General features: G+C 51.3%; 1 protein-coding gene across 1 annotated transcript; it reads right to left on the reverse strand.

The window, feature by feature from the left end:
* Positions 1 to 10,849: 10,849 nt before the first annotated feature.
* RPS19 (ribosomal protein S19) lies at positions 10,850 to 13,040 on the reverse strand. Its single transcript, XM_043995425.1, has 6 exons — positions 12,951 to 13,040; positions 12,691 to 12,761; positions 12,441 to 12,541; positions 12,141 to 12,324; positions 11,319 to 11,373; positions 10,850 to 10,918 (listed from the first exon to the last, which is right to left on the reverse strand). The coding sequence occupies exons 2-6, from the start codon at positions 12,759 to 12,761 to the stop codon at positions 10,892 to 10,894; spliced, it is 438 nt and encodes a 145-aa protein (XP_043851360.1). The 5' UTR covers positions 12,951 to 13,040; the 3' UTR covers positions 10,850 to 10,891.
* Positions 13,041 to 15,664: the final 2,624 nt, after the last annotated feature.

Raw genomic sequence — 15,664 nt, forward strand, 5'->3', positions numbered from 1 at the left:
CCACCTGGGTGTTCTGTAGGCATCTCCAAACCTGCCTATTTCCATGGAAGGCACCAGATTTGGGGTCCCAATTTGGAGTCATCATCAGCTGCCAAGTCTTGTTGATTCTAACTCTCACAACAACTCTTCTATCCATCTGCTTCTCCTCTCATATGACCATAGAGGTGTGCTGGTAAATATTTAACCAGCAGCTCTGGAGTTGTCCATAAGACACCCTTTGTTTTCCTTTTTTTCTTTTTTTTCTTTTGGTGGGACAATGAGGGTTAAGTGACTTGCCCAGGGTGACACAGCTAGTAAGTGTCAAGTGTCTGAGGACAGATTTGAACTCAGGTCCTCCTGAATCCAGGGCCAGTGCTCTATCCACTGTGCCACCTAGCTGCCCCCAATAAGACACCCTTTTAAGTCTAATATGCATTAACAGCTTTCTCCATTACTTTCTTAAGTCTAGAAAAATCAAGAAAATAGTAAACCAAGCCTCAACTTGTAAAGGCTTTTTCTTTTTCTAGTCTTCCTTCCTTCCTTCCTTCCTCCCTCCCTCCCTCCCTCCCTCCCTTCCTTCCTTCCTTCCTTCCTTCCTTCCTTCCTTCCTTCCTTCCTTCCTTCCTTCCTTCCTTCCTTCCTTCCTTCCTCTCTCCCTCCCTCCCTCCCTCCCTCCCTCCCTTCCTTCCTTCCTTCCTTCCTTCCTTCCTTCCTTCCTTCCTTCCTTCCTTCCTTCCTTCCTTCCTTCCTTCCTCCCTCCCTCCCTTCCTTCCTTCCTCCCTTCCTCCCTTCCTCCCTCCCTTCCTTCCTTCCTTCCTTCCTTCCTTCCTTCCTTCCTTCCTTCCTTCCTTCCTTCCTCCCTCCCTCCCTCCCTCCCTCCCTCCCTCCCTCCCTCCCTCCCTCCTTCCTTCCTTCTTCCTTCCTTCCTTCCTTCCTTCCTTCCTTCCTTCCTTCCTTCCTTCCTTCCTTCCTTCCTTCCTTCCTTCCTTCCTTCCTTCCTTCCTTCCTCTCTCCCTCCCTCCTTCCCTCTTTCCTTTCCTTCCTTTCTTTCTCTAATGTCCAAGGTGTGAATATGCACACTGACAATTTAACAATTGGCTCTCTTTCCACTTAGACCCTTGCAATAACCTCCTAATTGGTGCCTCTGTCTCTACTCCCTTCTCAACCCATTCCCCACATAGCTGTCAAACTGACACTGCAAAGGGGAAGATGGGACCATGTTAGCTACCCTCTCAAAAATAATAAATGCCTTCCTGGGGCCTCTAGGATAAACTAGAAACCATTCAGCTAGACATTTTGAGTCTTCCACCTTATGATTCCTACCTATCTTTCCAGTCTTATTTCATCTTCCACCTCTCTATCCAGGCGTGCTGCGCTACTAGCTGTATCTGGAACCTGCCATTCCATCTCTCACCTCAGTGTCTTTGCTTAGGCTGTAGTGCCTGCCTTTAATTCCCTCCCTTCTCTCCTGCAACAGAATCCTTACCTCCCCTCAAAGCCCAGCACAGGTGCTACCTTGTCCAAGATCCCCTCCCCCACTGTTAGCACTCTCACCTTCTTGAAATTACTTGGTATTGCTTGGCATGCAAATATTGGTGTATATTTGGGATCTCCCTCAGGAGAATGTCAACTTCCTGATGTCAGGGTCTGTTAAGCTTCTTGCAAGGCCCTGGCGCACAGTAGGCACTTACATACTCACTGTTTTCCAAATTGAACTGAGTACATCCCAGGAATGGGAAAAAGCTACCATGAGAACACAGAGGTGAGAGCTGGCACAGGGAATATTTGGGTGCTGGGTTTGGCTGGAGAAGAGCAATAGGGTGTCAGTATGGAAATGCAGGTTGAAGCCAGATTGTGGTAGGCTTTACGTGCCAGGCTGAGAAGTTTGTATTTTCTCCTCAAGAAAACAGGGAACTGGGGCAACTAGGTGGCACAGTGGATAAAGCACCAGCTCTGAATTAAGGAGGACCTGAGTCCAAATCTGGCCTCAGACACTTGACACTTACTAGCCATGTGACCCTGGGCAAGTCACTTAACCCTCATTGCCCCCCCACCCCCAAAACAAACAAACAGGGAACCTCTGAGGGTTTCTGAGTAGGTGAGTGAGGCAGTTGAATGAGTGGCATAGAAAATCACGTTGGCAGGTTAGTTGGTCAGTCAACAAAGATTTAATAAATACCTACGATATGACAGTCACTGTGTTGAATGCTAGGGATATGAAAAAAAGAGGCAAGAGACAGTCCCTGGCCTTCAGAAGCTAGAGAGATAGGGACTGGAAACAGAAAGGCCAGTTAAAGATCTGCTGCAGAAGTCCAATTGAGAGGTGGTCAGGGCTTAAATTCAGATTGAGTCTCTGTGAGTGGACAGGGACAGAGTGAGGTAAGCAAGATGGGAGATTGAGGAGGGAAGGGGAAAAAATGAGGAAGACAGTGAGGGAAAGGGACAGATGAAGATTGAGAGGGAGGTGGGTTGACTGAGTTCACCCATTTTTTTCCTCTCTCTTGTTTTTTTTTTGGGGGGGCCAATGAGGGTTAAATGACTTGCCTAGGGTCACACAGCTAGTAAGTGTCAAGTGTCTGAGGCCAGATTTGAACTCAGGTCCTCCTGAATCCAGGGCCAGTGCTCTATCCACTGTACCACCTAACTGTCCCCTTTTTTCCTCTCTCTTAATCCCCCATCCTGCCTCTTCTCGATTCTCCATCTATCTTCTCTCAGTCCTCCACCTGTCCTTTCAATTTCTCTCTGTCTCTGTTTCTCTGTCTCTGTCTCTTGTTCACTCAGGCCCTCACTTTATCCTTCCCCTCTTTTCCCAAATCCCCCATTTTTTCCTCCCTCTTAATCTTCCTCATCACTTTCTCCTCTCTTTCTCTCTCTCAAGTTCTTTGCCTGTTTTTGTCTCTCTCACTGTCTCTTTCTCTGTCTGGCTTTGTCTATGTCTCTCTGTCTCTGTATCTCTCTGCATCTCTCTGTGTCTGTTTCTCTCTGTCTCTCTCTGTCTCTGTCTCTTTGTCTCTCTGTTTCTGTCTGTCTTTGTCTACCTGTCTCTGTCTCTTTGTGTCCATCTCTGTCTCTCTCTTTCTCCGTCTTTGTCTCTCTGTCTCCCTCTCTGTCTCTGTCTCTTTGTTTCTTTCTCTCTGTCTCTGTATCTGTCTTTGTGTCTCTTTGTGTCTGTCTCTGTTTCTGTTCCTCTCTCTGTTTCTGTCTGTCTCTTTCTCACTCTGTCTCTGTTTCTCTCTGGCTCTTACTCTTTATCTTTCCCCCTTTTCCCCAAATCCCCCATCTCTCCTTCCCTCTCAATCTCTCTCCTCACTCTGTAACTCTCTCAATCTACACCTCCCTCAATCCTCCATTTCTCTCTCCATCTGTTTCATTTGCCCATGTCACTCAACCCCACCTCTCTCCTTCCCTCTCAATTCTCCATCTCTGAGGGGACAGAAAAGCAATGGCTGAGAAGTGCTTTCTAAATTTTCATTGGTGCATGAGAAGAGAAGGGGTGCCAAGAGCTAAGAATTGGTTGATAATTGGATTTGGCTGGAGGCCTCTGAATCACAGACTCGCAGAATCTTAGGGTTCCCAGGGACTTCAGAGGCCGGCTAGTCCAACCCACAGCTGACTGAGAATCCCCTCTGCAACCTCCCTGACAAGTGATCGGCCAGCCTGCAGACCACCTCCAGAGGCGATCCAGTCACCTTTGGACAATTCTAATTACAAGGAATTTCCCCTTTGCATCAAGCTAAAATCTGTCTCCACAGCTTCTACCCACTGCTCCTCATTCTGCCCTTTGGAGCCAAGATGAACAAGTGTAATGTCCCCTCCACAGGACATCCCTTCACTTCATTAAAGTCAGCTCTCATCCCACCCCTCCAACCCCCCACCACACACACACCTCGCCCCCTTCCCCCCAGTCTTCTTCAGACCAAACATTCCCCATTCCTTCCATGAATCCTCATTTGGTGTGATCTCTGTGACTCTCACCATTCTAGTTACTTTCCTCTACACTCTCCAGCTAATTCAAACTCTTTCTGGGATATATGGGTTGTTCAGCACATGGGGCATTCCACTGGAAACCTCCTTCCACATTGACCCACTAAGATTACCAGGCTTTGGGTCCACCCATCGGTCGCATTCCAAATCTGCCTAATCAGACCGTCCCCTAAGCAGAGGATTAAACACCTGGGGACACCAGTCGACAAGCTCTTGGAGCCCCCCAAACCAGATTGAAATAGAATTGGGAAAGGGTTATCAAAATAAATAAAAACACAATAAAACAAATAGCATTACATTATCAAACTAAGTCAATATATGGCCCACAGGGATCCCTATGTATGGGTTAGTGGCCCCATGTCTGTTTGAGTTCGATGTCCCCAATCTTATGCACATTTCTTCATCTTGTCCGCGAGAATTGAATGAGCTCCTTTGCCAAATGCTTTGTAAGATCTAGGTCAGAGGAGTTGATAGCATTTCCCTGATTTACCAGGGAAGCAACTGTGGCAAATTAAAAAAAAAAGTCTAGCTCTGTTGTTTCTTTTCTAAATATCCTTGGACCATGCCACTAATAGCAGCCTGCAGAGCTTTGTCCAGAACAGAAGCCAAGTTCACTGGCCTGTAGTTTGTCTTCCTGAACACCAGCTGTAAGTTTCTTCTGCTCATTAGTGGAGTAGCAGTGAGAATCATCATTTGGTTGCCTAGAGAAGTTCATCAGTACTGTATGCCAATTCCATGACGTCCGTTGTGCTTGCACGGGTTTTGGATAATGGATGATGCTCTCCAACTTTCCCAGTTACCAATGGAGTGAAGCAGGGCTGTGTGCTTGCTCCCATGCTTTTTAGCATGATGTTTTCAGCAATGTTGTCAGACACCTTCAATAAAGATGAACATGGCATCAAGGTCAGCTACTGAACTGATGGTAAATTATTTAACTTGAAAAGGCTACAAGTCAAGGCTGAAGTGGAAGGAGTATTGGTGCGTGATTTTTTTTTTTTTTTTGCAGATGATTGTGCACTCAATGCAGCCTCTGAAACTGAGATGCAACAGAGTATGGATCGATTATCTGCTGCTTGTGCTAATTTGGGCCTAATATTTAACACCAAGAAAACACAGGTACTCCATCAGCCTACACCACACCATCCATACATGGAACCATTGGTTACAGCAAGGAGAAATTGTGAATACTGTGGATAAGTTCACTTACCTTAGCAGCATATTTTCCAGGGATGTACACGTTGATAATGAGGTTGACATACACATTGCCAGAGCTGGCTCAGCATTTGGGAGGCTCCAAAGGAAAGTGTGGGAGACACTGGTACAGGACCGCCCAGCATGAAGTACTTGCATGAAAAAAGGTGTTGTGCTCTATGAGCAAAGCAGAATTGCAGAAGCTCAAAGGAAATGCGAGATGTACAAATTTAGAGCCATCTCCACTCCAAACGTTCACGTGGAGGATTTGTGCCCCACCTGTGGTAGAGCATTTCAAGCTTATATTGATTGGTCTGATCACCCACAGTCAGACACACTGCACCTTGACCCTTGACATAGTGATGTCATTTTGGTCCTCTTCTAGAAAGGACAATGGCCAGAACCAGACCAGACTAGCTGGTAACTTCAGAACAAAGGGAACTGAATAAGTTAGCTCGCTTGAGAGAAAGAATGGGACTATAAATTCATTCATTTAACAAGTATTTATTTTTTGTTGTTTTTTGGTTTTGTTTTGTTTTTTTGGCAGGGCAATGAGGGTTAAGTGACTTGCCCAGGGTCACACAGCTAGTTGTCAAGTGTCTGAGGCCAGACTTGAACTCAGGTCTTCCTGAGTTCAAGGCCAGTGCTTTATCCACTGCACCACCTAGCTGCCCCCAACAAGTATTTATTAAGTGGCTACTCTGTATTGGAAACTTGGCTGGGGACTGGGGATAAAAAGAGGAGACGCAACAGTCCCCACTCTCAAGGAGCATTAGCATTTGATGAAAACAAGATGCACAAAGAAAAGGAAATACAATGTAATTGTGGCGGCAGAGGGTGAATGAGAGAATCATCAGAGGCTTCTTAGGGGAAGAGGTACTTGAATAGGACTCTGATAGGGTTTCTAGCAGGTGGAGGCAAGGATCGAGCACATTCCTGGCCCAGAGATGGTATGGAAATAGACAAAGTATCGTTTCCTCATCTGTAAAACAAAGGGATCCAATTAGATGACCTCTGAGGTCCCTTTCAGCTCCAAATCTCAGGAAAATATAGGAAAGAGGAGCTTTTGCCTAGAGGGAGAAACACTTCCTACGGACACATATCTGCCAAGCCAGATTACCACAGAAAGAAGCAGCTACAACAAGGGAAGACCAGTGGCAGATAGGTCCAATAATTCACAGGAGACAAAATCCAATAAAATCCATGGGCTCCGATGGTTATACACAAATGTATAAAGTACAGGTAATAAACAAGTTGGACAAAAGATATTTATGCCGGCTCTGTCTTTATAGGTACTTACTTGTCCTATCCCCAGTGAGAATGTCTTACCCATTAGACTGTAAGCGCATGGTGAGTAAGGATTGCTTCACTCTTTGGACTTGTCAAGTGAACAAGTATTAACTACCTACTGTGTGTAGGGCACTAGGTGAGGCTGCTGGGGTTTTAACACTGCACAGTGACTGCCCCATAATAAAAACTTAATAGATGCTTGATTGATTGGGGTTTTTTAATTTTTAATTTTTATTTTTAAAAATTGATTGTTGATTGATTAATGTAAGAAAGGAAATTCCACCTCCTTGACTTTGAATTTGCAATAATTAATGAGGCTAGGGGCAGCTAGGTGGACAAAGCACCAGCCCTGGATTCAGGAGGACCTGAGTTCAAATCCATCCTCAGACACTTGACACTTACTAGCTGTGTGACCCTGGGCAAGTCACTTAACCCTCATTGCTCCCCTCCCCCCCAAAAAAGAATTAATGAAGCTTGGTGGAATGGGACTCATGACTAGATCAAACTTATCCAAGGGTATAGAAGAAATATAATTTGATTGGGAGAAGAGTATGATTGTATATTCAAAAGATATCATTATCTGAGGAAAGCTAAGAATTGGAGGGTGGAAACACGAAGAAAGATCAATGGAGAAAGTAACAGGAGCAATATTGCTGTGGGAACACACTACAGACCACCTAGAAAGGAGGATATAGATGAAGAGTTTGCCAAAGTTTCTCCTTGCCAAAATCAAAGCTGAGGAATTTGCTAGTAAGAAGGCACAGCAAAAAAACCTCTCCCTCATAAAGCTGCAACCTACTTTCCCATAAGCCCTCGCAGTGTCAGTGGGAAGACAGAAAGTCCATAGAATTCACGAGGGGCACATATAGGAAACGCATATGGCCAAGGAAAGCTACACCCCCAGTGCTGTCATCTCCCTCCAGGCCCCAACATAGCTTTCCATGATGTCTTTGCTCTGCTCCTCATGGGGCACAGCATCTCTGCCGGGTGAGTTGCTCCTAAGGATCCGAATATCCCTTGGACCTGCTCCGGGATGGGGTTTGCAGCTCTGATGCTTGGTTTTTGTCTCTTCCAGCTTCAGGCTGAACTGACTCTGGTTCTACTCAGAACTTTGAGGGAAGAACTGGAATCCATGTTGTAAGAGTCTTCAGTCTCGGTCCCAACATCTGCCAAGCTGGATGCCAACTCCCAGCACTGTCCTCTCTCTACTCCTCTGACCAAATAAACTCATCTCGGCTAACTTGAATTGAATCGCCTCTGTTCCTATGGATGTTTTTTCTGCAAGACACCATTGAAGGTGGAGAAGAGAGAGAAATCAACACCCTCTCTCCCTTGTTGTGTTCTCTGAGAGGTGACAGAGAGGAGGCTCAGTGCAGTCAGTCCTCTGAGATGACTTTTTTTTTTTTGGTGGGGCTATGAGGGCTAAGTGACTTGCCCAGGGTCACACAGCTAATAAGTGTCAAGTGTCTGAGGCCAGACCTGAACTCACGTCCTCCTGAATCCAAGGCTGGTGCTTTATCCACTGCGCCACCTACCTGAATCCTCCCCCCCCCCCCTTTCTCTTTTTAAAGGCCACTAGAGAGAGGCGCTTCTTATTTTTCAGCCAGCCAGTTACCAGAACAGGAATTCCCAACCTAGGATCTGCAGAACTCTGATAGTCAGGGAAGTCATAATTTGCATGGGGGAAAAATATACCTTTATTTCACTAAACTAAATTTAGAAATTCAACATGATTGTGAGCAGGGGTCCATAGGCTTCCTGAAACTCACTGTCAAAAGGGTCCATGACACAGTGGAAGTTTAAAATCCTTGCTTTGGGGGCAGCTAGGTGGCACAGTAGATAAAGCACCAGCCCTGGATTCAGGAGGACCTGAGTTCAAATCTGCCCTCAGACACATGACACTTACCAGCTGTGTGACCCTGGGCAAGTCATTTAACCCTCATTGCCTCACCCCCCCCACCCCCAAATTCCTGCTCCAGATGTTTCCTGGCCTCCATCAGGTCCTTCATGCCTAGGTTGAGAAACCCCATCTTTTGTTCTGTTGTTTAGGGAAACATTTCAGTTTGATCAGGGACTGATCCATTTCCTTTAGCCTGACATTGATTTTATCTTCCTATTTGCCCTCTTTCACCCAACTGAAATCTCCGTGGAATGTAAGCTTCTTAAGGGTAGAATTGTTTTTCACTTTGTATCTTCAATGGGTGCCTTGTCCACAGTAGGCATTTAGTGTGTTAAATGGGCACTTGTGTGAGGCATACCTGCCCTAAAGTATGGGGAACATGGATTAGATTTGTACTTGGCCCCAGAGGATAGAATTAGAACTAGAGAGAAGAGGCAATGTCAGGAAAACCTTCCTGATAGAGCTATCCCAAAGAATGATGGGGTCCCCTGGGAAAGAGTGTGCTGTTGTAGGGGATCTTCAGCCTGGTGCATTGTCTAGAGGGAATTCCCGTTGAGGTGTGGGGGCTTAGTTGCCCTCTATGGGGTCCTTGGCCCACCCTTACACTGTCACTTGCTCAAGGTCAGGAGGAATCAGACCCTCCCCACTCCTCGGCCCCAGAATCTCGGATGTTGGATCCGGAGCCAGTAGGGACCACTTTATAGACCATAGCCTCCTTGTCTAACAAGGCTCAGGGTCCGAAGGTCGTTTGGAAGGTCACTGGGATCATCTTGGGTCAGGAGGGCCACCTTTTAACCAAAGGGGTCCCTCCTTTGTGGCACCCCACCAGCCCCTGCTTCCGGCCCTCCCTCCTTGTCCGTCTGGGAGGTTCGGCCGGAGTAGCACCCCTCGGGACAGGGAAACCCGGAGCCCCACGTGGATTCCCTCCCCACGTGCTCCAGCTTGGGCTAGGGGGACGGGCGAGCAGGGCACTAGCCCCGCGCCAAATACCAATTTCCCGCGCCGAACCCCGCCTCCCCCAAGCCAGCCAATCACAGCCAGAGGTGTTTCACTCGCCCTGCCCCTCTACGCTGCAAGAGCCAATCGAGTCGCGGCCGGCTGGACCAGAAAACGCAGGCCTCTGGCGCCACCGCGTGGCCTTCACCGGAGCTAGAAGCATGTTCTCTGCGCAGGCGCAGATCCATTTAGTCTAAGTTACCAGGTGGAGAGCACGTGTACCCAGGGAGACAAACCGTGGTGGGTGGCGTGAGCCGGCAGCTCCCTGCAAGCCTCTCGTCCCTGCCTCCAGCCCAAAGACGAAAGGAAAGGGGGCTTCCTATTGAAATACCTCCCTCCAATTAAGCAGAGGGCTGGGGGTGCTGGTGAAACCAATGGGGGGGCCCGGGAGGGTCACTCCGTGCACCCCTGGGAGGCTTCATTCCTCAGGGCACAGACTGTCTAGGACCACAGGGCAGCCGCCTGTGCCAGGGTGTGCAGCCACCAGATCCAGCTTTACCATCCCCCAAAAGGCCTGGAGGTCTTGCTCTGGGCCCAGACCTCAGGGAGGGGAAGAGACACCCTGGTTAAGCCCCTGGTCTGTGGTCAGTTAACTTCCTTTCCAGGACTTTGTGGGGGAAACAAGGTCTATTTTAAGGAACCAGAGGTCAGAGCTGGGGTCCCTCCCGCAGAGACAGGGGCGAGGCAGTAAGCCACAGGGTGCTCAGGCTCCTGCACAAGCTGGCCTCAGCCTGCACACACCTGCTGGCTACACAACCCAATGGATGCCCAGGAAGCTCGGTGAGAACCCCAGGGCTTCCATCCATGGGGCAAGCTGGCAGGCTTTTTTGCTCACCTAACCTTGCTGTGGCTGGTAAAGCAGATTCTGCTCACTTTCTAGGTAGGAGTGATCTTACCCAGCCACACAAGTAGTGGCTATGGGGGGATTTGAACCCAAGTCCCAAGTCCCCAGTCCTACTGCCTCTCAACCCATTCATTTTGCAGTTGAGGACCATAACCCCTCAGTCATGCCTGTAGCCAGAGACAGCAACAGAAACGCCTGGGGCTTGTGGTTGAAGATGGGGAAAATGAGGTCCATAGAAGACAAAAAGATGCCCCATTTCCAAGGGGGGCTTTCTCCAAGAGGCAGCTTCCTATGCCCCTCAGAGGCATTCCAATGTTCGACCCATGGGCCTGGGACAAGTCAAGGGCCAAGTTTCTTGTTAGAAGGAGGGGACCGGCCTCCTCGGCCACCGTTTCCTTGGCTTGTCCCTTGGGAGAGCGCACTAATGCACACTGACCAGAGGCTGCTGAGCGGGTGCCCCCGGGGCTGGCTGGGGCTCCAGCCTGAGGCCCCCAACAGCACTTCCTTGGCTATCATTAGCCAAGGTGCTAGCTGTAGGTCAGAGGCCACGGACACAGATGGACAAGACAAGCGCATCTGGGAAGAGCCCTGTCGGCCTGGACTAGCCTCCCCCCCCATGACCCTCCAGGCGAGAACCCCCGGTGGATAAACAGGATGCAGACAGCTATGAACAAGGCAATTTATTAGTGAATCCGGTGTGGTCTGTCCTAATGTTTCTTGTTGGCAGCAGCCACCTGGAAAAGAGGAGAGCCGGGTAAGGCTGTGCTGCCACAGGAACAAGGCGCCTCAAGTGGAGGTGGAGAAACCCTCGACCAGTGCCTGCCTCGGGCACAGAGCACCAGGGCCCCCACATCCCCTCGGAGGGCAGGGAGGCAGAGGGCCCCAGGGTCTCCTGACCACTGCACAGGCCCTTCTCCAAGCCTCAGCAGTGCCTTGTGAACAAAAGGGACCAGCATCATCCAGCCCCACGATGCTGTTGTAACACTCCATTCTGAGCCTCACCCATCTACAGAGGTCAGAGGGGTGGGCTTGGCAGCATCTAAGATCCCCACTGCAGCTCTACCTTCTTGACTCCAAGCTTGGGATGGGGGGTGGGACACCCTCAGTAAACAAGTCCCTCCCCATGGCTCTCACCTGTCCGGCGATTCTGTCCAGGTCTCTCTGTCCCTGAGGTGTCAGCTTCCGGCCCCTGGGGGTGGAGAGTGGGTTAGGGCATCACTCAGATCACAGGTGGCCTAGCTGTAAGCCCCCACCCCACAGGACTTCCTGCCCACCCCAGAGAAACCCACAATGCTCAGCCCTGCTCAAGCCATTTAGACCCAGCACCTGCTGCCAGGGTGTCACAAAGCCCTCCACCCACAAAGTTTGTGTGTGTGTGTGTGTGTGGGAAATCAATTGGGAAAAGTTAACGAGCAGCCTAATGAAAGCCGACAGTCACCAAATTACCTTCCCAGAGCCCCCAGCGTAGCCTGCCAGAGGGGTCGGGGTGAGCCAACGCTGTTTGCTTTCCTAAGAACCTCGGCCCCATGGGAGGTGGGGGCCGGGGGAAGGGATAAATGCTTGGCCTGTTTGGGCCGGAGGTTCTCGGGCCCAACTTTGTAGAGCGAGATCACCCCTGGGTTCCAAGGTAACTACAGGCTACACCGCCTGCATCTGGCTCAGACTTATCACTGGCCAGGGACTCTCATCCGGGGGTTCCAGTCCCACCCCAGCCTTCAGCTATGAAGCTCTGAACAAGCCACCTCGGGCCGGGGATGAGCCAGCAGAGCGGGGGCTCGCAGACAAACCCTGCTCTGGACCGAGTGTGGAAAGGGACCACAGTTTTTGCCCAGGGTCACACAGCGACCGAGGGTCAAGTGTGTGAGGCCAGATTTGAACTCGGGTCCCGCCTCCCGGGCGCTGCTCTCGCCACTGCACCACCCAGCTGCCCCGGGTCCGGCCCAGCGCCCCTCTTACCCATCCTGGTCCTTCTCCACCATCTTGAGGCCTTCCAGGGCCTGCAGGACCCTCCGGGCCACGCTCTTGGAGCCTCTGCTGAAGTGACTGGGCATGACCCCGTTGCGCTGGCGGCCGCCGTAGATCTTGGTCATGGATCCCACCCCCGCCCCGCCTCGGAGGTACAAGTGGCGGGCGGTGGAGGCTGCGGGGAGACGCCGAGGTGGGAGGGGGTCCCGGCCCCCCCCATCACTGGTCCCCCGGCCCCCCGATCACTGGCCCCCCCATCACTGGTCCCGGCGCCCCCCGGCCCCCCCTCACCAGCGCGCGTGTAGAACCAGTTCTCGTCATAGGGCGCCAGCTCCTTGTGCTTGGCCAGCTTGACCGTGTCCACCCATTCGGGGACTTTCAGCTTCCCGGACCTGGGGGGCAGAGCGGGGGTCAGGCCGGGAAGGGCCGGCGCCTCGTGACCGCCGGGTCCCCCGTGTGCCCCCTCCCCCGCCCGGGCGCTTCCCAAGCCGCCGGCGGACCCCCCGCGGAGGCCCCGCAGCGGGGGGGGGGGGGCGCTCACTTTTTCAGGAAGGCGGCCAGGGCCCGGACGAACTCCTGCTGGTTCACGTCCTTCACCGTGACTCCGGGCATCTGCGGGACGACCGAGGCGGGGGTCGGGGGGCGGCCGACGCTGGGCCGGGACACCCCCGCCCCGGCCCCACGCGGAAGCAGCCCCGCGAGCTTCTTCCCCGCTCCCAACACCCGGCCCGGCCCCCTCCCGGCCTCCCCGGCCTCCCCGGCCCCCCCCCGGCCCCGGCTCCGGCCGCAGGCGCCACTCACCGTGCGGGCTCCGCGCGGCCAGCCAGGGGAAAGGGGGAAACGGGGCTTCCCGGCCGCACAAGAGGGGAAGAAAACCTCGCGAGAACCGCTAGTCCCGCCCACCGCAGATCTCGCGAGAACATCCCGCCCATTTCCCCTGGAGTCGGGCGGAAGAAGCTTCTCCAGGCTCCGCCCCCTCCCACCCGAGAACGAGAGTGAGGGCGGAAGTGCTTCGGCTCTCGCCTCCCCGCCCTCAGCCGGCGTTTGCGGCTCCGTGCGTCACGTAACTCCCCTGGGTCGAGAACGGCGCACGTGGCTCTGAGCCGCCTCCCTCCGTGCCTTTGGCCGTGTGGTCCCTCCTTCTTCTTACTCCCCGCCCGCCCCCCCCTCCCCCCACCCCGCCAGCCTGTTGCTTTTCTTCCTCGGCTCAGCTCAGCTCAGCCCAAGTGGCTCGTTCTTTCTGGAGCTTTTTCAGTCCCGGCTTCATGCAGCTGTTCTCTCCCCCATCTCAAGTGGCCTAATTCCCATGACCAAATGAGATCACCCTTGTAAAGCACTTCGCATAGCCCCTGCACACAGTAGGCGCCATATAAATGCTTATTCCCTTCCCTCCCCTTGTATGGCTATACAAATGCTAGGTATTAGTGCTTCAGGGCACACAGGTGGTGCTGCGTCCACCATACCTCCACCAGGAGTCCCGAAGACTCATCTTAGACACTTCCCAACTGTGTGACCCTGGGTGAGTCACTTCACCCTGTTTGCCTCAGTTTCCTCATCTGTAAAGGGACCTGGGGAAGACAACCCTCTCCAGTGTCTTTGCCAAGAAAACTTCAAGCGGGGTCACAGAGAGTCGGACACAACTGAACAACAACAATATTAGTGTTGAATCATTACTGGTTTGTGCCCCACCCCTAGACTGTATGCCCCTCCTGGGCAGGGATTGGCTCCTTTTGTCTTCTGTCCCCAGCCCTCAGTCCATACTTGTTGATTGGTTGATGGGATTTCTTTTTTTTTTTTAAGTGAGGCAATTGGGGTTAAGTGACTTGCCCAAGGTCACACAGCTAGTAAGTGTTAAGTATCTGAGACGGATTTGAACTCAGGTACTCCTGACTCCAGGGCCTGTGCGCTATCCACTGCTGCGCCACCTAGCCACCCCTGGTTGATGGGATTTCATTAGAGCCTCATACAAACCCTGTGATGCTATGCGCTGTGGGGAAACTGAGGCTGACTGGTCTGCCTTTGCTGCACTCACTCTCTGCACCTCCTGCCCTCAGCACATGGGCACCAGGCCGTGCGGACGACAAAGAAAGACAAATGTGATTTGCCCAAGACGGCAGCACTTCCCCTTTAGCTGGCACTAGGCTGGCTCCTCAGGCTCTCCATAGAAGAGGAAGTCCAGAAAGGCTTGTAGATCTTGTCCCTGCAGACTTCAGGGTGGGGGATGGACCAGCTTCTCTTCCCCCTCTTACTTCCTCCCCTCCCACGTGGTTTATCATCCCCAGGAGACTTGGCTGAGCTCTTTCCTCATCCTTGGTTCCCTCTTCATCCCCTCCCCACAAGGCTCTCTTTTCCTGAGCTCCCCCAGATAACACATTTGTGTTTTAGACAAATTATTATGCAAAATTAAAAGTTTATACGATTCTTTTATAGCCAGTTGAATTTCTTGAATAGTTTCGGAGGTTGGGGTTCTCCTTTTACAGAGTCGCTTCATAACATACTTAGCTCAGGGGAATGATCGCTGACTTGGAGTCAGGAACTCTGGGTTGGAATCTTGCCTCTGCCCGAGTTTAATTCACTGAGGCTTTTTGTCAAGTTAACAAGCACTTCCTATGCGTGAGGCACCTGGCCAAGGCCTGAGTGCACTAAGAAAGGGAAAAGAGACCCTGCCTGCAAAGTGCTTCTTCTTCTTGTTTTTTTTTAAAGTGAGGCAATTGGGGTTAAGTGACTTGCCCAGGGTCACACAGCTAGTAACTGTTAAGTGTCAGGCTGGATTTGAACTCAGGTACTCCTGACTCCAGGTGCTCTATCTACTGCGCCACCTAGCTGCCCTGCAAAGTGCTTCTAGTCTAAGGTGAGACCCCCATGCATAGAGCTATGTGTGCCACAGTGCACAGAGCCCTAGATCTGCAGTCAGGAAGACTCATCTTCCCGAGTTCAAATCTGGCCTCACATGGTTCCTACCTGTGTGGCCCTGGGCAAGTCACTTCATCCTGTTTGCCTCAGTTTCCTCAGCTGGAGAAGGAAGGAAATGGCAAATCCCACCAGCATCTCCACCAAGAAAACCCCATATGGGAGCAGACATGACTGAAAAACAACGATAAAATGTGCAAACAAGATGTAGACAGGATAAATTGGAGATAGTCATGAAAGGGAAGGCACTAGCATTGAGGCCTCCTGTACGTGACAGGTCTTTAGCTCAGACCTGAATGGCACTGGGGTGTCTTGAGGCAGAAATGAGGAGGGAGGGAGTTGAAAGAGAGGAGCCCAGAGGTCAGTGCTCCAGGCAGGGAGTTATGTAAGGTGTAAGAACCAGAAAAGGTAAGTAGGGGCTGGGTTGCAAAGGACCTTAAAAGCCAAAGAAGGCTTTCTATTTCATCCATTTGCATGTCTGTCCTCTTGACCAGCTTAATTTCCGATGATCTAGGCTCAACAGCCCCCCCCCCCCATTTAAAGTAGGGCTTCTTAATCTGTGGCTCATGAATTTAATTTAAAAAAAAAAAGGTTTTGCTAACCAC

Source organism: Dromiciops gliroides, chromosome 3 (genome assembly GCF_019393635.1).
Source record: "Dromiciops gliroides isolate mDroGli1 chromosome 3, mDroGli1.pri, whole genome shotgun sequence".
Taxonomy (NCBI): Eukaryota; Metazoa; Chordata; class Mammalia; order Microbiotheria; family Microbiotheriidae; genus Dromiciops; species Dromiciops gliroides.